Source organism: Coregonus lavaretus (assembly GCF_964263955.1).
Source record: "Coregonus lavaretus genome assembly, contig: HAP1_SCAFFOLD_1934, whole genome shotgun sequence".
In the NCBI taxonomy this organism is placed as follows: Eukaryota; Metazoa; Chordata; class Actinopteri; order Salmoniformes; family Salmonidae; genus Coregonus; species Coregonus lavaretus.
In genome coordinates this window covers 31,110-58,798 of record NW_028160724.1, presented here as the reverse complement: position 1 = coordinate 58,798, position 27,689 = coordinate 31,110, and the positions used below count along the sequence as shown (strand labels likewise).

At 43.1% G+C, this 27,689-nt stretch overlaps 1 protein-coding gene across 1 annotated transcript; it reads right to left on the bottom strand.

Annotated features, from left to right (window-relative positions):
- LOC311121509 (cytochrome P450 3A27-like) lies at nt 1-27,689 on the bottom strand. Its single transcript, XM_084195989.1, has 11 exons — nt 27,435-27,689; nt 15,316-15,368; nt 15,034-15,133; nt 14,668-14,781; nt 14,198-14,286; nt 11,443-11,591; nt 11,116-11,243; nt 7,666-7,765; nt 5,970-6,225; nt 5,165-5,327; nt 1-1,221 (listed from the first exon to the last, which is right to left on the bottom strand). Exons 1-11 carry the CDS (start codon nt 27,672-27,674, stop codon nt 1,108-1,110), a joined length of 1,506 nt encoding a protein of 501 aa, XP_084052115.1. The 5' UTR covers nt 27,675-27,689; the 3' UTR covers nt 1-1,107.

Genomic DNA, 27,689 nt, shown 5'->3' with positions numbered 1-27,689 from the left:
ATTGATTGATAGATTGATAGATTGATAGATAGATAGATAGATAGATCGATAGATCGATAGATCGATAGATCGATAGATAGATAGATAGATAGAAAGTTATATACTTTTGTGGTGCACTTCACAAAATAGATGGTATCATGAGGAAGGAAAAGTATGTGGATATATTGAAGCAACATCTCAAGACATCAGCCAGGAAGTTAAAGCTTCGTCGCAAGTGGGTCTTCCAAATGGACAATGACCCCAAGCATACTTCCAAAGTTGTGGCAAAATGGCTTAAGGACAACAAAGTCAAGGAATTGGAGTGGCCATCACAAAGCCCTGACCTCAAGCCTATAGAAAATGTGTGGGCAGAACTGAAAAAGCGTGTGCGAGCAAGGAGGCCTACAAACCTGACTCAGTTACACCTGCTCTGTCAGGAGGAATGGGCCAAAACCCAACTTATTGTGGGAAGCTTGTGGAAGGCTACCTGAAACGTTTGACCCAAGTTAAACAATTTAAAGGCAAGACAACCAAATACTAATTGAGTGTATGTAAACTTCTGTCTCACTGGGAATGTGATGAAAGAAATAAAAGCTGAAATAAATCATTCTCCCGAGTGGTGCAGCGGTCTAAGGCACTGCATCTCAGTGCTTGACGTGTCACTACAGACCCCCTGGTTCGATTCCAGTCTGTATCACAACCGGCCGTGATTGGGAGTCCCATAGGGCGGCGCACAATTGGCCCAGCTTCGTCCGGCTTTGGCCGGTGTAGGCCGTCATTGTAAGAATTTGTTCTTAACTGACTTGTCTAGTTAAATAAAGGTTAAATAAAATAAAATAAAATAAAAAAATAACAATCTGACATTTCACATTCTTAAAATAATGTGGTGATCCTAACTGACCTAGGACAGGGCATTTGTTACTAGGATTAAATGTCAGGAATTGTGAAAAACTGAGTTTAAATGTATTTGGCTAAGGTGTATGTAAACTTCCAACTTCAACTGTAGATAGATAGATAGATAGATAGAGTGATAGATATACTCATATGTTAGATAGATAGATAGACTCATATGTTAGACAGATAGATGGTAGGGTAGGGTAGGGTTGGGTAGGGTACTCTTGCATTTGGTCATGTGTTTGGACTCTTCAGAGAGGTGGAGGGGGTGTTGCTACGAGGCTCCAGCCTCAGTTTGATTGGTCTTTTGGGCATCAGCAGACCCTGGATATCCATCTTCAACGGGATCTATAGAGAATAACAGAACAGACTATAACCCTGGTTGTCCATCTCCAATGGGATCTATAGAGAATAACAGAACAGAACAGAACCCTGGTTGTCCATCTCCAACAGGATCTATAGAGAATAACAGAACAGAACATAACCCTGGTTGTCCATATCCAACAGGATCCATAGAGAATAACATGACAGAACAGAACATAACCCTGGTTGTCCATCTCCAACAGGATCTATAGAGAATAACAGAACAGAACAGAATATAACCCTGGTTGTCCATCTCCAACAGGATCTATAGAGAATAACAGAACAGAATATAACCCTGGTTGTCCATCTCCAACAGGATCTATAGAGAATAACAGAACAGAACATAACCCTGGTTGTCCATCTCCAACAGGATCTATAGAGAATAACAGAACAGAACATAACCCTGGTTGTCCATCTCCAAAAGGATCTATAGAGAATAACAGAACAGAACATAACCCTGGTTGTCCATCTCCAACAGGATCTATAGAGAATAACAGAACAGAACATAACCCTGGTTGTCCATCTCCAACAGGATCTATAGAGAATAACAGAACAGAACATAACCCTGGTTGTCCATCTCCAACAGGATCTATAGAGAATAACAGAACAGAACATAACCCTGGTTGTCCATCTCCAACAGGATCTATAGAGAATAACAGAACAGAACATAACCCTGGTTGTCCATATCCAACAGGATCCATAGAGAACAACATGACAGAACAGAACATAACCCTGGTTGTCCATCTCCAACAGGATCTATAGAGAATAACAGAACAGAACATAACCCTGGTTGTCCATCTCCAACAGGATCTATAGAGAATAACAGAACAGAACATAACCCTGGTTGTCCATCTCCAACAGGAACTATAGAGAATAACATGACATGACAAAACATGATTGTGTCTCCCGAGTGGCGCAGTGGTCTAAGGCACTGCATTGCAGTGCTAGCTGTGACACTAGAGATCCTGGTTAGAATCCAGGCTCTGTCGTAGCCGGACGCAACCAGGAGACCCATGGTGGCGGTGCACAATTGGCCCAGCGTCGTCCAGGGTAGGGGAGGGAATGGCAGGCAGGGATGTAGCTCAGTTGATAGAGCATGGCGTTTGCAACGCCAGGGGTTGCGGGTTCGATTCCCATGGGGGGGTATGAAAAATTATAAATAATGTATGCACTCACTAACTGTAAGTCGCTCTGGATAAGAGCGTCTGCTAAATGACGTAAATGTAACATGACATAGCATATATCTATTTATTTCAAGGACTGCAGATGTAAATGAGCTGTTAGCTAAATCTGGTGCAACTTCTCACTTCTGAGACTTTTGTTTCACCTTGTCCCTGTCCAAAGAGACGTAATAAATTATTTAACCCTGTATGTCAATCTCCAACTATGAGACGCTTTGTGAATACGGGCCCTTGGATTCAACAACTTGCATTATGGGATAATGTCCATTGAAAGTGTGTTTTAGACCAGGACAGGGTTTAATACTGTGGTCCTTTGTAGCTCAGTTGGTAGAGCATGGGCCTTGTAACGCCAGGTTAACGGGGACCACCCATACCTAAAATGTATGCATGACTATATGTCACTTTGGATAAAAGCATCCTGCTAAAGGGATATATATTATTGTTATTTATATTATCTTATAATTATGTGTCCATGATCTCCAACTCGCTGGTTGGACACTACTGTTTATGTGTGTGTGTGGGCGTGGGCGTGTTGTGTTGATCTTTGGACGTCTGATAACTCTTGTTACATAACCCTCCCCAGCCTTAACCACAATTATAGGATTAGATCCCAGAGCCCCCAGTACTAACAGGAACCATTACACACTAACCTAACCACTGATCTAGGACCAGATTCCCCTGACCCAGTCCTAACCTGAACCATTACACACTAACATAACCACTGATCTAAGAATAGTCCTGACCTGAACCATTAGACAGTAACCTAACCACAGATCTAGAGCGCCCCCCAGTGTCTTTATGTGTGAAGTGTCAACATAGAGTTGAATAGAGGACTAGGGAGAATCTCAATTTCATTTACTTGATTCCTCGCATTCTTTCTCATCCAATGGGTTTTGAGGAGGAGGTGGGGCTGGTGAATGCAAGGAATCAAGGAAAGACAATTGAGATTCTTCCTTATTCTTCTATATGTGCAACGATGGCGTTGACCATGCTAAAACAGGCGCTGACCATATTAAAACAGGTGGTGACCATGTTAAAACTGGTGGTGACCATGCCAAAACAGGTCCATGTTAAAACAGGTGGTGACATGTTAAAACAGGAGGTAACCATGTTAAAACAGGTGGTGACCATGCCAAAACAGGTCCATGTTAAAACAGGTGGTGACCATGTTAAAACAGGTGGTGACCATGTTAAAAAAGGTGGTGACCATTTTAAAACAGGTGGTGACCATGCCAAAACAGGTCCATCTTAAAACATGTGGTGACCATGTTAAAACAGGTGGTGACCATGCTAAAACAGGCGCTGACCATATTAAAACAGGTGGTGACCATTTTAAAACAGGTGGTGACCATGCTGAAACAGGTTCATGTTAAAATAGTTGGTGACCATGTTAAATCAGGTGGTGACCATTTTAAAACAGGTGGTGACCATGTTAAAACAGGTCCATGTTAAAAAAGTTGGTGACCATGTTAAAACAGGTCCATGGTAAAACAGGTGGTGACCATTTTAAAACAGGTGTTGACCATGTTAAAACAGGTTCACGTTAAAACAGGCGGTGACCATGTTAAAACAGGTCCATGCTAAAACAGGTGGTGACCATGTTAAAACAGGAAAATGTTAAAACAGGTGGTGACCATGTTAAAACTGGTGGTGACCATGTTAAAACAGGTGGTGACCATGTTAAAACAGGTGGTGACCATGTTAAAACAGGTGGTGACCATGCCAAAACAGGTCCATGTTAAAACAGGTGGTGACCATTTTAAAACAGGTGGTGACCATGTTAAAACATTTCCATGTTAAAAAAGTTGGTGACCATGTTAAAACAGGTCCATGCTAAAATAGGTGGTGACCATGTTAAAACAGGTGGTGACCATGTTAAAACAGGTGGTGACCATGCTAAAACAGGTGGTGACCATGCTAAAACAGGTGGTGACCATGTTAAAACAGGTGGTGACCATGTTAAAACAAGTGGTGACCATGCTAAGACAGGTGGTGACCATTTTAAAACAGGTGGTGACCATGCTGAAACAGGTCCATGTTAAAATAGGTGGTGACCATGCTAAAACCGGTCCATGTTAAAATAGGTGGTGACCATGTTAAAACAGGTCCATGCTAAAACAGGTGGTGACCATGTTAAAACAGGTGGTGACCATGTTAAAACAGGTGGTGACCATGCCAAAACAGGTCCATGTTAAAACAGGTGGTGACCATGCTGAAATAGGTCCATGTTAAAATAGATGGTGACCATGTTAATACAGGTCCATGTTGAAATAGGTGGTGACCATGTTAAAACAGGTCCATGCTAAAACAGGTGGTGACCATTTTAAAACAGGTGTTGACCATGTTAAAACTGGTTCACGTTAAAACAGGCAGTGACCATGTTAAAACAGGTCGATGTTAAAACAGGTGGTGACCATATTAAAACAGGTCCATGTTAAAACAGGTGGTGACCATGTTAAAACAGGTCCATGCTAAAACAGGTGGTGACCATGTTAAAACAGGTCCATGTTAAAACTGGTGGTGAACATGTTAAAACAGGTCCATGTTAAAACAGGTGGTGACCATGCTAAAACAGGTCCATGTTAAAACAGGTGGTGACCATGTTAAAACAGGTGGTGACCATGTTAAAACAGGTGGTGACCATGCTAAAACAGGTGTTGACCATTTTAAAACATGTGGTGACCATGTTAAAACAGGTGGTGACCATGCTAAAACAGGTGGTGCGTCTGCTCAGGTGAGCATCTCACCTCGGTCTCGTCGCAGACGGAGAATGTGAAACTCTGGAGGATCTCGACCATGGCCAGTTTGATCATGATCAGGGCGAAACGCATCCCGATACAGTTCCTGGGCCCCGCCCCGAACGGCATGTACGTGTACGGGTCAATAGACTCCTTGTTCTCCTTACTGAACCTGGACAGGTAGAGGGCAGACACATTACACATTGTATTGTAGTTGATTTGTGGTTGTGGTTCAGTCACATTACACATTGTATTGTAGTTGATTTGTGGTTGTGGTTCAGTCACATTATATTGTAGTTGATTTGTGGTTGGGGTTCAGACACATTACACATTGTATTGTAGTTGATTTGTGGTTGTGGTTCAGTCACATTATATTGTAGTTGATTTGTGGTTGTGGTTCAGACACATTACACATTGTATTGTAGTTGATTTGTGGTTGTGGTTCAGTCACATTATATTGTAGTTGATTTGTGGTTGGGGTTCAGACACATTACACATTGTATTGTAGTTGATTTGTGGTTGTGGTTCAGTCACATTATATTGTAGTTGATTTGTTGTTGGGGTTCAGACACATTACACATTGTATTGTAGTTGATTTGTGGTTGTGGTTCAGTCACATTACACATTGTATTGTAGTTGACTTGTGTTGTGGTAAAGTAGTGCTTGTGTTGTGGTTGTGCCGTGGTTGTGTTGTGGTAGTGCTGTGGTTGTGATATGGTTGAATTGTGGTTGTGCTGTGGTTGTGTTATTGTTGTATTGTGGTTGTGATGTGGTTGTATTGTGGTTTTGCTGTGGTTACGGTGCGGTCCAGTACCTCTCTGGTTTGAACTCCTCAGGGTCGGACCAGATCTCTGGGTCGCGGTGGAGTGTCCATGTGGGAACCATGACAACGCAGTCTTTGGGGATGACGATGCCGTTGATCTCCACCGTCTTCTTGGCGACCCTCTCCAGTCGGGCGGCGATGGGGTACAGTCTCAGAGACTCGTTCAACACACTGTCCAGATAGTCCATCTGCATCAGAGCTTCGTACTGGATAGGAGCCTGAACCGGGGTTACACACACATCAGTACCTTACTACATCTGGCACCGGGGTTACACATACATCAGTACCTCAACACATCTGGCACCGGGGTTACACACACATCAGTACCTCAACACATCTGGCACCGGGGTTACACATACATCAGTACCTCAACACATCTGGCACCGGGGTTACACACACATCAGTACCTCAACACATCTGGCACCGGGGTTACACACACGTCAGTACCTCACCTCATCTGGCACCGGGGTTACACACACATCAGTACCTCAACACATCTGGCACCGGGGTTACACACACATCAGTACCTCAACACACAACCTTGTTGGGAACACAGTATCTATCTCCTCCTGCAGTTTGGTCATGGTGTGGGGGTTACCTTGTTGGGGAACACAGTATCTATCTCCTCCTGCAGTTTGGTCATGGTGTGGGGGTTACCTTGTTGGGGAACACAGTATCTATCTCCTCCTGCAGTTTGGTCATGGTGTGGGGGTTACCTTGTTGGGGAACACAGTATCTATCTCCTCCTGCAGTTTGGTCATGGTGTGGGGGTTACCTTGTTGGGGAACACAGTATCTATCTCCTCCTGCAGTTTGGTCATGGTGTGGGGGTTACCTTGTTGGGGAACACAGTATCTATCTCCTCCTGCAGTTTGGTCATGGTGTGGGGGTTACCTTGTTGGGGAACACAGTATCTATCTCCTCCTGCAGTTTGGTCATGGTGTGGGGGTTACCTTGTTGGGGAACACAGTATCTAACTCCTCCTGCAGTTTGGTCATGGTGTGGGGGTTACCTTGTTGGGGAACACAGTATCTATCTCCTCCTGCAGTTTGGTCATGGTGTGGGGGTTACCTTGTTGGGGAACACAGTATCTATCTCCTCCTGCAGTTTGGTCATGGTGTGGGGGTTACTTTGATGGGGAACACAGTATCTATCTCCTCCTGCAGTTTGGTCATGGTGTGGGGGTTACTTTGATGGGGAACACAGTATCTATCTCCTCCTGCAGTTTGGTCATGGTGTGGGGGTTACCTTGTTGGGGAACACAGTATCTATCTCCTCCTGCAGTTTGGTCATGGTGTGGGGGTTACTTTGATGGGGAACACAGTATCTATCTCCTCCTGCAGTTTGGTCATGGTGTGGGGGTTACTTTGATGGGGAACACAGTATCTATCTCCTCCTGCAGTTTGGTCATGGTGTGGGGGTTACCTTGTTGGGGAACACAGTATCTAACTCCTCCTGCATTTTGGTCATGGTGTGGGGGTTACCTTGTTGGAGAACACAGGTGTGTGTTTGTAACAGTAGTTAACAGGTGTGTGTTTGTAACAGTAGTTTCCAGGTGTGTGTTTGTAACAGTAGTTAACAGGTGTGTGTTTGTAACAGTAGTTAACAGGTGTGTGTTTGTAACAGTAGTTAACAGGTGTGTGTTTGTAACAGTAGTTAACAGGTGTGTGTTTGTAACAGTAGTTAACAGGTGTGTGTTTGGCAGGTACCTTTAGTCTGTTCCTCTCCTGTCTTTGTTTCGCTGCCTTTCTGAGAGTCGATCATCAGCTGTAAGAAATCCACCCGACTCTGGAAGCAGAAATAAATGATGTAAAAATCCATCCAATCACAACCAACACTAACAGATTCTACTGGATCTGGTCCAATCACAACCAACACAACCAGATTCTACTGGCTCTGGTCCAATTACAACCAACACAAACTGTCACGACTTCCTCCGAGGCTGCCCCTCCTCCTTGCTCGGGCAGGCTTTGACGTTCGTCGTCACCGGAGTACTAGCTGCCACCGATCTATGTTTCTGTGTTACACTAGTCTTGTCTTTATTATTCACACCTGTTACCTATTATGCTTATTTGTTTCCCTATAATGACCTCTGTTTTCCCTCCTGGGTTTGTGCGTGATTGTCCATTGTTTTACGTGGTTTTGGTGAGCTGTTGTACTGCTCTTCCCGGCGTGGAGGGTTTGTTATGGTTTACTTTTGTTTTAGTAAATCCATTTCTCAGTTGTGTCCTGCGCCTGATTCCGTTTCACCACCTCACCCAGACGTTGACAAACATAGGTTTCCTAAACATAATATATACTGAACAAAGATATAAATGCAACATGTAAAGTGTTGTTCCCATGTTTCATGAGCTGAAATAAAAGATCCCAGAAATGTTCCATACTCACAAAAAGCTGATTTCTCAAAAGTTTTGTACACAATATTGTTTACATCCTTGTTAGTGAGCATTTCTCCTTTGCCAATATAATCCATCCACATGACAGGTGTGGCATATCAAGAAGCTGATTAAACAGCATGATCATTACACAGGTGCACCTTGTGCTGTGGACAATAAAAGGCCACTCTAAAATGTGCAGTTTTGTCACACAATACCACAGATGTCTTACGTTTTGAGGGAGCGTGCAATTGGCATGCAGGAGTTGTCACGATCGTTGATGAACGGGACGGACCAAGGCGCAGCGTGATATGCGTACATGTTTATTTTAATGAATAAACAACCGACAAAACAATAAACAAATGAAACGTGAAGTCCAAGGTAGAACACAAAACATACCTACACGGAACAAGATCCCACAACACACTAGTGCCAATAGGCTGCCTAAGTATGGTCCCCAATCAGAGACAACGAGCGACAGCTGCCTCTGATTGTGAACCACACCGGCCAACATAGAAATACAAATCCTAGAATATACAACATAGACAATCACCACATAGAAAATACACACCCTGACTCGGAGGCGGATCCGGCTCAGGGCGTGACGACCTCTTACTCTCCGCCTCCCTGTTGCGTCCCTGGTCTGGTCTGGACCTCGGCGCGTTGCTTCCCCTCTCCTTCCTCCCACGATACGCCAGGCCCTGTCTGGACCCTGGTGTGGGAGACCCCGAACCTGGAGAGGGGCTGACGTCTGGGTCTCGACTGGAGCCGCTGACCGGAGCTGGACCGGGCACCGGTGAAGCGGACTGCTCAGGCTCCGGACTGGAGCAGCTGACCGGAGCTGGATCAGGCACCGGTGGAGCGGACTGTTCTGGCTCCGGAGTAGAGCAGCTGACCGGTGCCGAACCAGGCACCGGTGGAACAGGCACGGGCCGTGCCGGACTGGACACACGCACCACTGGCTTGGTGCGAGGAGCAGGAACAGGCCGGACCGGGCTGGCGACGCGCACCACTGGCTTGGTGCGAGGTACAGGAACAGGCCGGACAGGGCTGGCGACGCGCACCACTGGCTTGGTGCGAGGGACAGGAACAGGCCGGACAGGGCTGGCGACGCGCACCACTGTCTTGGTGCGAGGGGCAGGAACGGGCCGGGCCGGGCTGGCGACGCGCACCACTGGATTGGTGCGAGGGGCAGGAACGGGCTGGACCGGGCTGGCGACGCGCATCACTGGCTTGGTGCGAGGGGCAGGAACGGGCCGGGCCGGGCTGGCGACGCGCACCACTGGCTTGGTGCGAGGGACAGGAACAGGCCGGACCAGGCTGGCGACGCGCACCACTGGCTTGGTGTGAGGAGCAGGAACAGGACGGGCCGGACTGGCGACGCGCACCACTGGCTTGGTGCGAGGAGCAGGAACGGGTCGGGCCGTACTGGGAACACGCACCACTGGCTTAGTGCGGGGAGCAGGAACGGGCCGGACCGGACTGGCGACACGCACCACTTCCTTCTGCTGCCTAACCAGCTCCTCTCGCCGTGCCTCTACACTTTCCTTCTCCCTTTTAGCCTCCTGTAGCGCCTCACTCTGACCTAATAGCTCCTGCTCCCTCTGAACCAATAGCCCCCGTAACATGGTGGCCTCCTCTCCTAACCTGCAGACCCACCCTTTAACGGCCTCCTGCTGCCTCGTCGTCCACACCGTGTGCCCCCCCAAACATTTTCTTGGGGTTGCCTCTCGGGTCTCCATCGTCGGCACTGTTGGCGCCGTTTCCCCTCTCTATACCGGGCCTCCACTGTCTCCTCCCAAGGACGGCGATCCATCCCAGCCTGAATCTCCTCCCAAGTCCAGGATCCCTTACCGTCCAGGATCTCCTCCCAGGTCCAGGCTGTCTGCTCCTGGACACGCTGCTTGGTCCTCGTTTGGTGGGATCCTCTGTCACGATCATTGATGAACGGGACGGACCAAGGCGCAGCGTGATATGCGTACATGTTTATTTTAATGAATAAACAACCGACAAAACAATAAACAAACGAAACGTGAAGTCCAAGGTAGAACACAAAACATACCTACACGGAACAAGATCCCACAACACACTAGTGCCAATAGGCTGCCTAAGTATGGTCCCCAATCAGAGACAACGAGCGACAGCTGCCTCTGATTGGGAACCACACCGGCCAACATAGAAATACAAATCCTAGAATATACAACATAGACAATCACCACATAGAAAATACACACCCTGACTCAACAAATAAGAGTCCCCAGAGTCAGGGCGTGACAGGAATGTCCACCAGAGCTGTTGCCAGAGAATTGAATGTTAATTTCTCCACCATAAACCGCCTCCAACGTTGTTTTAGAGACATTGACAATACGTCCAACTGGCCTTACAACCGCAGACCACGTGTAACCACACCAGCCCAGGATCTCCACCTGCGGGATCGTCTGAGACCAGCCACCCGGACAGCTGATGAAACTGAGGAGTATTTCTGTCTGTAATAAAGCCCTTTTGTGGGGAAAAACTCGTTCTCATTGGCTGGGCCTGGCTCCCCAGTGGGTGGGCCTATGCCCTCCCAGGCCCACCCATAGCTGCGCCCCTGCCCAGTCATGTGAAATCCATAGATTAGGGCCTAATTTATTTATTTCAATTGACTGATTTCCTTATATGAACTGTAACTCAGTAAAACCGTTGACATTTTTGCATGCTGCGTTTATATTTTTGTTCAATATATAAATTCAGAATATTTAAATACAAATATAAAACATTTACAGTTGTGTTCCCAGTGCCGCGTCCAGATTTGATCTTAGCCAGCGAAGCGTAAAAGAAGTCCGTCACTGCAGTCGTGATGAAAGAAAACTTCATCTTCTCCAAGATAGGACCCGTGAAGGGGAAGAACACTGGAGAAGGAGGGGAGAGGAGAAGAGAAACCTTTCATAAAAAGGTATATCACTTTATATGATTAAAAAGTACAACTTTGCTTCCGTGTGTTTTTTTGTGTGTGTGGTCTCACCGATTAGGAGAGATTTGTGTGTGTGTGTGTGTGTGTGTGTGTGTGTGTGTGTGTGTGTGTGTGTGTGTGTGTGTGCGTGGTCTCACAGACAAGAAGGAACAGTGGGTTGAACAGGTCAATCTTGAGCATCTTCTTGACGTTGGAGACGAAGGGGTCTGAAGGGTTGTTCAGAGAGTCAATGTCCACACTGAAGGCTGTGCTGGTGACCACGTCCATACTGTAGGGCCCAAAGAACCTGCAACACAACCACAATTACACAACGACTGACCACAACGACTGACCACAACCACACAACGACTGACCACAACTACTGACCACAACCACACAACGACTGACCACAACTACTGACCACAACTACTGACCACAATTACACAACGACTGACCACAACGACTGACCACAACTACTGACCACAATGACTGACCACAACTACTGACCACATCCACACAACTACTGACCACAACTATTGACCACAACTACTGACCACAACTACTGACCACATCCACACAACTACTGACCACAACTACTGACCAAAACTACTGACCAGAACCACACAACTACTGACCACAACTACTGACCACAACTACTGACCAGAACCACACAACGACTGACCAGAACCACACAACGACTGACCACAACTACTGACCACAACCACACAACGACTGACCACAACTACTGACCACAACTACTGACCAGAACCACACAACGACTGACCACAACTACTGACCACAACCACACAACGACTGACCACAACTACTGACCACAACTACTGACCAGAACCACACAACGACTGACCACAACTACTGACCACAACTACTGACCAGAACCACACAACGACTGACCAGAACCACACAACGACTGACCACAACTACTGACCACAACCACACAACGACTGACCACAACTACTGACCACAGCCACACAACTACTGACCACAACTACTGACCAGAACTACTGACCACAACTACTGACCACAACCATAGAGGTATTTCCCAAAAAAACATAAAAGCGTCTGTTAAGTCGCATATTATATACAGTGCCTTCAGAAGGTATTCACACCCTTTGACTTTTTCCACATTTTCTTGTTTTACAGCCTGAATATAAAATGGATAACATTTAGATTTTGTGTCACTGGCCTTCCACACAAAGTGATGTGTGTCAAAGTGGAATTAATTAAAAATGAAAAGTTGTAATGTCTTGAGTCAATAAGTATTCAACCCCTTTGTAATGGAAAGCCTAAATAAGTTCAGGAGTAAAAATGTGCTTAACAAGTCACATAATGAGTTGCATGGAGTCACTCTGTGTGCAATGATAGTGTTTAGCATGATTTTTTTTATGACTACCTCATCTCTGTACCCCACACATACAATTATCTGTCAGGTCCCTCAGTCGAGCAGTGAATTTCAAACACAGATTCAACCACAACGACCAGGGAGGTTTTCCAATGCCTCGCAAAGAAGGGCACCTATTGGTAGATAATATATATATTTTTAAAGCAGACATTGAATATCCCTTTGAGCATGGTGAAGTTATTAATTACACTTTGGATGGTGTATCAATACACCCAGTCACTACAAAGATACAGGCGTCCATCCTAACTCAGTTGCCGGAGAGGAAGGAAACCGCTCAGGGATTCCACCATGAGGCCAATGGTGACTTTAAAACCATTACAGTTTAATGGCTGTGATAGGAGAAAACTGGGGATGGATCAACAACATTGTAGTTACTCCACAATACTAACCTAATTGACAGAGTGAAAAGAAGGAAGCCTGTACAGAATAAAACATATTCCAAAACATGTATCCTGTTTGCAATAAGGGACTAAAATAAAACTGCTAAAAATGTGGCAAAGAAATTAACTTTATGCCCTGAATACAAAGTGTTACGTTTGGGGCAAATCCAACGCAACACATCACTGAGTACCACTCTTCATATTTTCAAGCATGGTGGTGGCTGCATCATGTTATGGGTATGCTTGTCATCGGCAAGGACTAGAGAGTTTTTTCGGATAAAAATAAACAGAATAGAGCTAAGCACAGGCAAAATCCTAGAGGAAAACCTGGTTCAGTCTGCTTTGAAATGAACAAATTCACCTTTCAGCAGGACAATAACCTAAAACAAAAGGCCAAATATACACTGGAGTTGCTTACTTAGACGACATTGAATGTTCCTGAGTGGCCTAGTTACAGTATTGACTTAAATCGGCTTGAAAATCTATGGCAAGACTTGAAATGGCTTTCTAGTAATGATCAACAACCAACTTGACAGAGCATGAAGAATTTTTAAAAGAATAATGTGCAAATATTGTACAAACCAGGTGTACAAAACTCTTAGAGACTTACCCAGAAAGACTCACAGCTGTAATCGCTGCCAAAGGTGATTCTAACATGTATTCACTCGGAGGTGTGAATAATTATGTAAATGAGAGTATTTCTGTATTTCATTTTCGATAAATGTCCTAAAAACATGTTTTCACTGTCATTATGGGGTATTGGAGTCCCCTGTAGCTCAGTTGGTAGAGCATGGCGCTTGCAACGCCAGGGTTGTGGGTTCGTTTCCCACAGGGGGCCAGTATGAAAAATGTATGCACTCACTTACTGTAAGTCGCTCTGGATAAGAGCGTCTGCTAAATTATTAAAATGTAATGTAAAATGTATTGTGTGTAGATGTGTGATTTATTTTTTTATTTTTTTAATCCATTTTGAATTCAGGCTGTAACACAAAATGTGGAATAAATCAATGGATGTGAATACTTTCTGAAGGCACTGTGTGTGTGTATTACAATCAAAGACTCAGAGGTGTAAGGTGAAAAGTCAGAGGTTAGGGGTCAGAGGTCAGGACTCACTCCTTCAGTTCGATGGCCTGGTCTTTATCTGCCTGCTTCTTCATTCCATTCAGCAGGGTAGAGGAGTGCTGCTTCATGATACCAAACATCTAGAGGAGAGAGAGAGAGCGAGAGAGAGAGAGAGAGAGAGAGAGAGAGAGAGAGAGAGAGAGAGAGAGAGAGGTTAGCAGACTGCTGCTTCATGACACCAAACATCTAGAGAAGAGAGAGGAGTTTATAACAAGCTATAATGAGTTTATAAAGAGTTTATAACAAGCTATAATGAGTTTATAAAGAGTTTATAACAAGCTATAATGAGTTTATAAAGAGTTTATAACAAGCTATAATGAGTTTATAAAGAGTTTATAACGAGCTATAATGAGTTTATAAAGAGTTTATAACAAGCTATAATGAGTTTATAATAAATTGATAAAACAGGAGAAGAAATGACAGATGATAAAAGGATGAGGGAGATGGAGGGATGGTTCTACCTCTTTTAGTCGTCCTGAGGTAAAGGAAGGAGAGAGGACACTGCGGATCCGTCTCCATGTATCGTCCTCGGCAATGGACAACGCATCAAACAGCTCGCCGTTCAGACGGAAGTTCTAAAACATGGAGGACAGTTGTAATAATTATCAAACAGCTCTCCGTTCAGATGGAAGTTCTAAAACATGGAGGACAGTTGTAATAATTATCAAACAGCTCACCTTTCAGACAGAGGTCTTCATATTTACATGAATTCCACAGATAATGTATTAATAATATAAATAATGCTGTTAGGATTATTATTATTAAGATTATTATTAGTGTGTGTGTGTGTGTGTGTGTGTGTGTGTGTGTGTGTGTGTGTGTCTCACCCTGCGGTTGGTGAAGATGTTATAACACTCTTTAATCAGGATGGTCTTGATCATGCTTTTGTCCATGGTACACAGAACAGGCTGCCTCCCATCATAGATCCTTCACAGAGGAGAAACACACAGACACCTGGCTTAAACCACCTCATATAAAACTACATATAAAACATTCTTGTTGTTGATATTATTATTAACAGTATTATTCATGGTCACATGATAGCTTGTAAGGAAAGAGCATAGTACAGTTTTGAGTCATCCTATTACGGTACAGCCAACTGAACTCACCCCCAGATTCTCCCGTACTTCTGAAAGCACTCTGTGTCAAAGTTAGTGAAACCCTGGAGAGAGAGAGAGAGAGAGAGAGAGAGAGAGAGAGAGAGAGAGAGAGAGAGAGAGAGAGAGAGAGAGAGAGAGAGAGAGAGAGAGCCTATGCCTTCACTATGGTGAATCACTAAAACAATACAGAAATACACTACGGAAAAAGCAGGAACAGCATGTCAGAAATCAGCTCAATGTAATTGAAGAATCCATAGACTCTAACCACTTCTGGGAAAATTGGAAAACACTAAACAAACAACAACACGAAGAGCTATCTATCCAAAACGGAGATGTATGGGTAAACCACTTCTCCAATCTTTTTGGCCCTATAACAGAGAACAAACAGCAAAAAAATATACATGATCAAATGCAAATCTTAGAATCAACTATTAAAGACTACCAGAACCCACTGGATTCTCCAATTACATTGAATGAACTACAGGACAAAATACAAACCCTCCAACCCAAAAAGTCCTGTGGTGTTGATGGTATCCTCAATGAAATGATAAAATATACAGACCACAAATTTCAATTAGCTATACTTAAACTCTTTAACATCATCCTTAGCTCTGGCATCTTCCCCAATATTTGGAACCAAGGACTGATCACCCCAATCCACAAAAGTGGAGACAAATTTGACCCCAATAACTACCGTGGGATATGCGTCAACAGCAACCTTGGGAAAATCCTCTGCATTATCATTAACAGCAGACTAGTTCATTTCCTCAGTGAAAACAATGTACTGAGCAAATGTCAAATTGACTTTTTACCAAATTACCGTACGACAGACCACATATTCACCCTGCACACCCTAATTGACAAACAAACAAATAAACCAAAACAAAGGCAAAGTCTTCTCATGCTTTGTTGATTTCAAAAAAGCTTTTGACTCAATTTGGCATGAGGGTCTGCTATACAAATTGATGGAAAGTGGGGTTGGGGGAAAAACATACGACATTATAAAATCCATGTACACAAACAACAAGTGTGCAGTTAAAATTGGCAAAAAACACACATTTCTTTCCACAGGGCCGTGGGGTGAGACAGGGATGCAGTTTAAGCCCCACCCTCTTCAACATATATATCAACGAATTGGCGAGGGCACTAGAACAGTCTGCAGCACCCGACCTCACCCTACTAAAATCTGAAGTCAAATGTCTTCTGTTTGCTGATGATCTGGTGCTTCTGTCACCAACCAAGGAGGGCCTACAGCAGCACCTAGATCTTCTGCACAGATTCTGTCAGACCTGGGCCCTGACAGTAAATCTCAGTAAGACAAAAATAATGGTGTTCCAAAAAAGGTCCAGTTGCCAGGACCACAAATACAAATTCCATCTAGACACCGTTGCCCTAGAGCACACAAAAAACTATACATACCTCGGCCTAAACATCAGCGCCACAGGTAACTTCCACAAAGCTGTGAACGATCTGAGAGACAAGGCAAGAAGGGCCTTCTATGCCATCAAAAGGAACATAAAATTTGACATACCAATTAGGATCTGGCTAAAAATACTTGAATCAGTTATAGAACCCATTGCCCTTTATGGTTCTGAGGTCTGGGGTCCGCTCACCAACCAAGAATTCACAAAATGGGACAAACACCAAAAACATCCTCCGTGTACAATGTAAAACACCAAATAATGAATGCAGAGCAGAATTAGGCAGATACCCGCTAATTATCAAAATCCAGAAAAGAGCCGTTAAATTCTATAACCACTTAAAAGGAAGCGATTCCCAAACCTTCCATAACAAAGCTATCACCTACAGAGAGATGAACTTGGAGAAGAGTCCCCTAAGTAAGCTGGTCCTGGGGCTCTGTTCACAAACACAAACAGACCCCACAGAGCCCCAGGACAACAACAACAACACAATTAGACCCAACCAAATCATGAGAAAACAAAAAGAGAATTACTTGACACATTGGAAAGAACAAACTAAAAAGCAGAGCAAACTAGAATGCTATTTGGCCCTAAACAGAGAGTGCACAGTGGCAGAATACCTGACCACTGTGACTGACCCAAACTTAAGGAAAGCTTTGACTATGTACAGACTCAGTGAGCATAGCCTTGCTATTGAGAAAGGCCGCCGTAGGCAGACCTGGCTCTCAAGAGAAGACAGGCTATGTGCACACTGCCTACAAAATGAGGTGGAAACTGAGCTGCACTTCCTAACCTCCTGCCAAATGTATGACCATCTTAGAGACACATATTTCCCTCAGATTACAGCGATCCACAAAGAATTCGAAAACAAACCCAATTTTGATAAACTCCCTTATCTACTGGGTGAAAAACCACAGTGTGCCAGCACAGCTGCAAGATTTGTGACCTGTTGCCAAAAGAAAAGGGCAACCAGTGAAGAACAAACACCATTGTAAATACAACCCATATTTATGTTTATTTTAGGGCTGTCAAAAATAGCGCGTTAACGACGTTAATTAGTTGTTTGCTGTTAATTACGTCAATTTTTTTAACGCATTTCACGCATGCGCAGTGTGACAAATTATTCAGGTCAGGAAAGTGGTTGGGAGCTAGAGGCGAGATGGAGCAAGGTGAGCAAAGTGGGCCTATTGACGGATTCAAATATAAAAAGAATGATGATGGTACAGTTAACAAGTACAAGGTTATTTGCAAGATTTGTAAGAAGGAGTTTCAATTTCACCGGAGCTGTTCAAGCTTGAAGTACCATGTCAACGCCAAACATGCGTTTGCTGGGCCGTCAGATTCAGCAAGTGGTTTGCGCCAGACCACGCTGAATGTTTGCAGGCAATTAACAAAATCAACCTCAGATAATTTGATATCTAGCCACTCCTGCAACCACTGTTCCCTGTGAACGACTTTTCTCAGTTGCAGGTCACATTGTGAACAAGAAAAGGTCAGCTTTACTTTCAGAAAATGTGAACAAGTTAGTTTGCCTCAGCAACTGGCTGAAAGATGATGAAGCTCAGTAGATTTGAAAGGTGATGTTCAAACAAAAAGACCAGTTTCAGTGCAACATGTTATAGTAGTTAGCAACTGGATTTTTGAGCAACTGGATTAAAGAATGGAGGAAAAGGTAAAAGATTGTTCTTTGGTTTGATTTAAAAGTTTTATTGAAAATGTTTTTTTTCCACAGATGACTCAAATTGTGCAAAAATGTGGTAGGTCACTGTTATGATTTGACTACATTTATTGCTTTCTGTTCAATTGAATACTGTAAATTGTACATCCTGGTTAAGAGGAATGCCAAAGAGGAAGTGATGGAACATTACAAAGACAAATATTATGGTGTGTAGTATGTTTCAGCTTGATTTAAAACACCATTATTTGGCTGTGTTAATAAACAGACATAATATGAAAATTATGTATCTGTGTCCTGTTATTTATCTTTTGGTATGCATTTCAGAAAAAAAATGGTTAGGATTCAGATGTAATTGCAAATAGTGATTAATCATGATTAATCCACTGAAAATTCTGATTAATTTGATTAAATTTTTTTATCATTTGACAGCCCTAGTTTATTTATTTTCCCATTTGTACTTTAACTATTTGCACATTGTTACAACACTGTATATATACATAATATGACATTTGAAATGTCTTTATTCTTTTGAAACTTCTGAGTGTAATGTTTACTGTTAATATTTATTGTTTATTTCACTTTTGTTTACTATCTACTTCACTTGCTTTGGCAATGTTAACACACGTTTCCCATGCCAATAAAGCCCTTAAATTGAATTGAGAGAGAGAGAGAGAGAGAGAGAGAGAGAGAGAGAGAGAGAGAGAGAGAGAGAGAGAGAGAGAGAGAGAGAGAGAGAGAGAGAGAGAGAGAGAGAGAGAGAGAGCTCTCTGTAGACTGTTGCTTCTCTGTATTCTGATCTTGGGCTTCTCACGTGGGACCATCACGAGTCATGACAGTAAAGACCTAGCTGTTAATTGTTATATCTGTTTAAGTGAATATGAAATTGCCTTAAATGCTTATGCAGATGTGCAGTAGTATAGTATTTCAATTTTCACTCATTAAACATCTGCACTAATCAATCAACACAAGCTTCTCTTTGTACGTTTCCATATATCTCGCTTCAATTAAATAAATAAAATATTTTCCTCAACTGTTTTACCCACTCCAGTCAGCAGATGGCGATGCGCCTCTTTCAGGCGATTCTGCCAGTGTGACGTATAATCTAGTGGACAGGTGGACGCTTCTTCAACAATAACAAGTTAGTCAGCCACCTTGGTAGCCGACATAGCCAAAAACAAAAACAAAAAAAACCCAGCTGATTCATGCCTGGGCATGCCCTAGTTTATGTAGGTGTGTCCTGAACAGAGAACACACCTGAAACAGGTTAGGGTTGAGGAGTGTTGAACACCTGAAACAGGTCAGGGTTGAGGAGTGTTGAACACCTGAAACAGGTCAGGGTTGAGGAGGGTTGAACACCTGAAACAGGTCAGGGTTGAGGAGTGTTGAACACCTGAAACAGGTCAGGGTTGAGGAGTGTTGAACACCTGAAACAGGTCAGGGTTGAGGAGTGTTGAACACCTGAAACAGGTCAGGGTTGAGGAGTGTTGAACACCTGAAACAGGTCAGGGTTGAGGAGTGTTGAACACCTGAAACAGGTCAGGGTTGAGGAGTGTTGAACACCTGAAACAGGTCAGGGTTGAGGAGTGTTGAACACCTGAAACAGGTCAGGGTTGAGGAGTGTTGAACACCTGAAACAGGTCAGGGTTGAGGAGTGTTGAACACCTGAAACAGGTCAGGGTTGAGGAGTGTTGAACACCTGAAACAGGTCAGGGTTGAGGAGTGTTGAACACCTGAAACAGGTCAGGGTTGAGGAGGGTTTGTTCTGTTCTGTTCTACGGTCCCCAGGGGGAAGCAACACAACTTCTAGACTTATCATGTCTCATATGACCTTTTATTTATCTATTGTTTAAACAACCTGCTAGTCATTGTTGTCCTTCTCAATGTATTATTTTACATGGGGGGGAAAAAACACTATTGTGTAAAACATGTAAGAGATGTTTCCTATGAATGTGTCCAACGTGGTCCTCTGCAGCTCAGCTGGTAGAGCACGGCGCTTGTAACGCCAAGGTAGTGGATTCGATCCCCGGGACCACCCATACACAAATAATGTATGCACGCATGACTGTAAGTCGCTTTGGATAAAAGCGTCTGGTAAATGGCATATTATTATTATTATTATTATATTATTACAAACCTTTTTATACTCCATCATATTGCCAAGGTAAGGTAGGGGTTTGGGTCCAGGGATCCCCATCTTAGTGAATACACCATAGGGCCAGTATCCATACCTATACACACACACACACACATTAACTAGTAATATATTCTAGAGAAGTATTTACAAAAAATAAAAACATATCTTTAACTCTGCATTGTTGGAAAATGACCCCTGAGTAAGCATTTCACTGTTAGTCTACACCGGTTAACTACCATGCATGTGGCATATAACATTTGATTTGATGTAATACAATTTCATTTGAAGTCCTTACACCACTATGAGGGTGATGAGGAGGGCCAGGAGTGTCCAGGTCTCAGCAGAGAAGTAGGGCAGAAAACTCATCTTTCCTCCGGTTCGGCTCCCTGCTGCTTCTAAAAACAAAGGTCCCGTTTTCTCTCAGGCTCGGTTCGAGTTCACTTGTCCAATGGTCTGACAGGTTTTGAGTTGTTTTTTTCTGTCCGGTTCTAGTGTGGATCGACTACCGACTGTTGCTCTCGGTATTCTTCTTCTCGGTATTCTTCTTCTCGGTATTCTTCTTCTCGGTATTCTGTTTGAGACAGTACAACTTGCGCGTGATTGTTGTATCCCGTCGGAAAAGCACCTGTGTGAAGCTAGCCACAACAAGGATGAGACACAATGGAATTTGCAGTTCGCCTTCAGAATAAGAGTCCCATATTGAAACTGATGCAAACGGATACAAATAGTGGAATAATGCCATATTTGGACTAGGTAAAGCTGAACAAGGTTGGAATGTTGTTATATTAATTAAACAAAAGACAATAAGTAGTTAATTTGACACACCCAAAAATAATAGTTAAAGTCACACTGTGGCTGTATTAGACTTCAGAATTGCATTGGGGCAAACTTCTATTGCACTGTACAGTGTTACCTCTGGATCTTGGGTCCATGAAACGTGAAGAATTTACACTAATATTAGCGTCGTAGCTCTTCCTGCAGGACTTTAGCAATGTTCCAACATCTAGTGTAAAGCCTTCCCAGAAGAGTGGAGGCTGTTATAGCAGCAAAGGGGGGAACAACTCCATATTAATGCCCATGATTTTGGAGTGAGATGTTTGATCGACGAGCGGGTGTCCACATACTTATGTCATGTTTGCAATGGGTTCACTTTAGCAGACAGTTAACTAGCTAGTTAGCTTGCTCGTATCTTGCTAATTTAGCTAACAAACTAAATAAAAACACACTCTCGACTCTCACACACAAAGGGCCCTGCAACGTGAAGGGTTGTCGGTAGTGAAAAAGGGAAGCATCATCTAAGATGTGATTCCAACTAATTATAAGCTAAAATATCTTCAGATTCAAAATTAGATTTTTTTCATAATTTTTTATTTCCTAAAGGTAAACACTAAACAGAGTATGCCCTTGTAAGGGAGAGGGTTAATACTCGGTTCCAGGAACAGACAACAAGTGCTTGACATATGGCATTGGTTCTGGGCGTAATTGAGAATTTAAAAAAAAATTGATCTGATCACTTGTTTGGTCGCTGCTATCCCCGACTGTTTGTTTTGTATTGCGAAATGAAGGTGAACTGTTCTCTGTGTGAAGGAGGTGAATTTCATGACCAGAGATTCTCTGCACTGTGTTTATAAATGCAGGAAGTACAAGAGAGCTGGAAAGTGTGGAGAGTGGATCAGTAGTATGGAATAGAACCAGGCGAGCTACCAGGGCTGTGTATTTACATCCAACGGCCACACGGCGGCAGTATTGGGTTCAGAAAAGAAAATGTGTGGATGACCAAGTCAAAACACTACAATTAGGCCTAGCTGAGTGAAATTAGACATATTTATTGATAAAGAACATCAATCAACCAATATATATATTGATTGTGCTCATGATTATGTGTTTGTGTCTTATGTTTTGATTTATGAATGTTAATAAATACACAGACGACCTCGTTCTTTAGTGGGATGATTTTTATTGATTTGTGATTATTAAAGTTTAAAACAAAGCAGCTGCAGCGATCATTTCAACAGACGGTAAAGTTTCTATTTTGGAAAGACTGCACAGCAGAACACCCAGAGGAACAAAATGAGAGTAGAGTTCTAGAGAACACCAGTTAGAGTTCTAAATTCTAGGAGAATCCTAGCCTCCAGCCAGTAGTGTGCAGGATCCACACATGACATCTGCCATGGATTGAATAGCCCTGGTGTCTGACTTTAACAAGACATGTACCCCTAATGCATCCATAGTATTACTATCTTTCTTTTATCTGGTGAAAATGTGTTTCTGAGCCCTACTCAAACTGAGACCAGGATTCAATCCCAGCTCTTTGTCAGCTATGCGCCATTTAAAGGTAATTTCCGGTTGAGCCAACATATGCAACATTTATCATGAATGCAGTCTTATTGTCATATTATATTCAGTAGCCTATTGAATCCCAGCCTGAATATTCATTAGCCTATAGCAGGGTAAGGTCTGAATATTCAGAGATATAGATAGATAGATAGATAGATAGATAGATAGATAGATAGATAGATAGATAGATAGATAGATAGATAGATAGATAGATAGATAGATAGATAGATAGTTATATACTTTTGTGGTGCACTTCACAAAATAGATGGTATCATGAGGAAGGAAAAGTATGTGGATATATTGAAGCAACATCTCAAGACATCAGCCAGGAAGTTAAAGCTTCGTCGCAAATGGGTCTTCCAAATGGACATTGACCCCACGCATACTTCCAAAGTTGTGGCAAAATGGCTTAAGGACAACAAAGTCAAGGAATTAGAGTGGCCATCACAAAGCCCTGACCTCAATCCTATAGAAAATGTGTGGGCAGAACTGAAAAAGCTTGTGCGAGCAAGGAGGCCTACAAACCTGGCTCAGTTACACCTGCTCTGTCAGGAGGAATGGGCCAAAACCCAACTTATTGTGGGAAGCTTGTGGAAGGCTACCTGAAACGTTTGACCCAAGTTAAACAATTTAAAGGCAATGCTACCAAATACTAATTGAGTGTATGTAAACTTATGTCTCACTGGGAATGTGATGAAAGAAATAAAAGCTGAAATAAATCATTCTCCCGAGTGGTTCAGCGGTCTAAGGCACTGCATCTCAGTGCTTGACCTGTCACTACAGACCCCCTGGTTCGATTCCAGGCTGTATCACAACCGGCCGTGATTGGGAGTCCCATAGGGCGGCGCACAATTGGCCCAGCTTCGTCCGGCTTTGGCTGGTGTAGGCCGTCATTGTAAGTAAGAATTTGTTCTTAACTGACTTGCCTAGTTAAATAAAGGTTAAATAAAATAAAAACAAAATAAAAAATAACAATCTGACATTTCACATTCTTAAAATAATGTGGTGATCCTAACTGACCTAAGACAGGGCATTTGTTACTAGGATTAAATGTCAGGAATTGTGAAAAACTGAGTTTAAATGTATTTGGCTAAGGTGTATGTAAACTTCCAACTTCAACTGTAGATAGATAGATAGATAGATAGAGTGATAGATATACTCATATGTGAGATAGATAGATAGACTCATATGTTAGACAGATAGATCGATAGATAGATGGTAGGGTAGGGTTGGGTAGGGTACTCCTGCATTTGGTCATGTGTTTGGACTCTTGAGAGAGGTGGAGGGGGTGTTGCTACGGGGCTCCAGCCTCAGTTTGATTGGTCTTTTGGGCATCAGCAGACCCTGGATATCCATCTCCAACGGGATCTATAGAGAATAACAAAACAGAACAGAACATGACCCAGGTTGTCCATCTCCAACAGGATCTATAGAGAATAACAGAACAGAACAGAACATAACCCTGGTTGTCCATCTCCAACAGGATCTATAGAGAATAACAGAACAGAACAGAACATAACCCTGGTTGTCCATCTCCAACAGGATCTATAGAGAATAACAGAACAGAACAGAACCCTGGTTGTCCATCTCCAACAGGATCTATAGAGAATAACAGAACAGAACAGAACCCTGGTTGTCCATCTCCAACAGGATCTATAGAGAATAACAGAACAGACTATAACCCTGGTTGTCCATCTCCAACAGGATCTATAGAGAATAACAGAACAGAACATAACCCTGGTTATCCATCTCCAACAGGATCTATAGAGAATAACAGAACAGAACATAACCCTGGTTGTCCATCTCCAACAGGATCTATAGAGAATAACAGAACAGAACATAACCTTGGTTGTCCATCTCCAACAGGATCTATAGAGAATAACAGAACAGAACATAACCCTGGTTGTCCATCTCCAACAGGATCTATAGAGAATAACAGAACAGAACATAACCTTGGTTGTCCATCTCCAACAGGATCTATAGAGAATAACAGAACAGAACATGACCCAGGTTGTCCATATCCAACAGGATCTATAGAGAATAACAGAACAGAACAGAACATAACCCTGGTTGTCCATCTCCAACAGGATCTATAGAGAATAACAGAACAGAACAGAACCCTGGTTGTCCATCTCCAACAGGATCTATAGAGAATAACAGAACAGAACATAACCCTGGTTGTCCATCTCCAACAGGATATATAGAGAATAACAGAACAGAACAGAACATAACCCTGGTTGTCCATCTCCAACAGGATCTATAGAGAATAACAGAACAGAACATAACCCTGGTTGTCCATCTCCAACAGGATCTATAGAGAATAACAGAACAGAACATAACCCTGGTTGTCCGTCTCCAACAGGATCTATAGAGAATAACAGAACAGAACAGAACATAACCCTGGTTGTCCATCTCCAACAGGATCTATAGAGAATAACATGACAGAACATAACCCTGGTTGTCCATATCCAACAGGATCTATAGAGAATAACAAAACAGAACATAACCTTGGTTGTCCATCTCCAACAGGATCTATAGAGAATAACAAAACAGAACATAACCTTGGTTGTCCATCTCCAACAGGATCTATAGAGAATAACAGAACAGAACATAACCCTGGTCGTCCATATCCAACAGGATCTAGATAAGAGCGTCTGCTAAATGACGTAAATGTAACATGACATAGCATATATCTATTTATTTCAAGGACTGCAGATGTAAATGAGCTGTTAGCTAAATCTGGTGCAACTTCTCACTTCTGAGACTTTTGTTTCACCTTGTCCCTGTCCAAAGAAAACGTAATAAATTATTTAACCCTGGATGCCAATCTCCAACTATGAGACGCTTTGTGAATACGGCCCTGGATTCAACAACTTGCATTATGGGATAATGTCCATTGGAAGTGTGTTTTAGTCCAGGACAAGGTTTAATACTGTGGTCCTTTGTAGCTCAGTTGGTAGAGCATGGGCCTTGTAACGCCAGGTTAACGGGGACCACCCATACCTAAAATGTATGCATGACTATATGTCACTTTGGATAAAAGCATCCTGCTAAAGGGATATATATTATTGTTATTTACATGATCTTATAATTATGTGTCCATGATCTCCAACTCACTGGTTGGACACTACTGTTTATGTGTGTGTGTGTGTGGGCGTTGTGTGTGTTGGGGTGATCTTTGGACGTCTGATAACTCCTGTTACATAACCCTCCCCAGCCTTAACCACAATTCTAGGATTAGATCCCAGAGCTCCCCGTACTAACAAGAACCATTAGGTACTAATCTAACCACTGATCTAGGACCTGATTCCCCTGACCATGTGAAAACAGGTGGTGACCATGTTAAAACAGCTGGTGACCATGCTAAAACAGGTCCATGTTAAAACAGGTGGTGACCATGTTAAAACAGGTGGTGACCATGTTAAACAGGCGGTGACCATGTTAAAACAGGCGGTGACCATGTTAAAACAGGCGGTGACCATGTTAAAACAGGTCCATGTTAAAACAGGTGGTGACCATGTTAAAACAGGTCCATGTTAAAACAGGTGGTGACCATGTTAAAACAGGTGGTGACCATGTTAAAACAGGTGGTGACCATGTTAAAACAGGTGGTGACCATGTTAAAACAGGTGTTGACCATGTTAAAACAGGCGGTGACCATGTTAAAACAGGTGGTGACCATGTTAAAACAGGCGGTGACCATGTTAAAACAGGTGGTGACCATGTTAAAACAGGTCCATGTTAAAACAGGTGGTGACCATGTTAAAACAGGTCCATGTTAAAACAGGTGGTGACCATGTTAAAACAGGTCCATGTTAAAACAGGTGGTGACCATGTTAAAACAGGTGGTGACCATGTTAAAACAGGTGGTGACCATGTTAAAACAGGTGGTGACCATGTTAAAACAGGTCAATGTTAAAACAGGTGGTGACCATGTTAAACAGGTGGTGACCATGTTAAAACAGGCGGTGACCATGTTAAAACAGGTGGTGGCCATGTTAAAACAGGTGGTGGCCATGTTAAAACAGGTCCATGTTAAAACAGGTCCATGTTAAAACAGGTGGTGACCATGTTAAACAGGTCGTGACCATGTTAAAATAGGTGGTGACCATGTTAAAACAAGAGGTGACCATGCTAAAACAGGTGGTGAACATGTTAAAACAGGTGGTGACCATGCTAAAACAGGTCCATGTTAAAACAGGTGGTGACCATGCTAAAACAGGTCTATGTTAAAACAGATGCTAACATTTTTACATTTTAGTCATTTAGCAGACGCTCTTATCCAGAGTGACTTACATGAGCAATTACGTTAAGTGCCTTGCTCAAGGGCACATCAACAGATTTTTCACCTAGTCGGCTCGGAAATTAGAACCAGCGACCTTTCGGTTACTGGCACAACGCTCTTAACCACTAAGCTATCTGCCGCTACCAAGTTAACCAAGTTAAATCAGCTCCATGTTAAAACAAGTGCTGCGGTAAGTGCAGCCTCTATCCAACTCTATGAATGATACTGATATTTGATGATGTCATATTCCGTCTGCTCAGGTGAGCGTCTCACCTCGGTCTCGTCGCAGACGGAGAATGTGAAACTCTGGAGGATCTCGACCATGGCCAGTTTGATCATGATCAGGGCGAAACGCATCCCGATACAGTTCCTGGGCCCCGCCCCGAACGGCATGTACGTGTACGGGTCAATAGACTCCTTGTTCTCCTTACTGAACCTGGACAGGGAGAGGGCAGACACATTACACATTGGATTGGAGTTGATTTGTGGTTGTGGTTCAGTCACATTACACATTGTATTGTAGTTGAT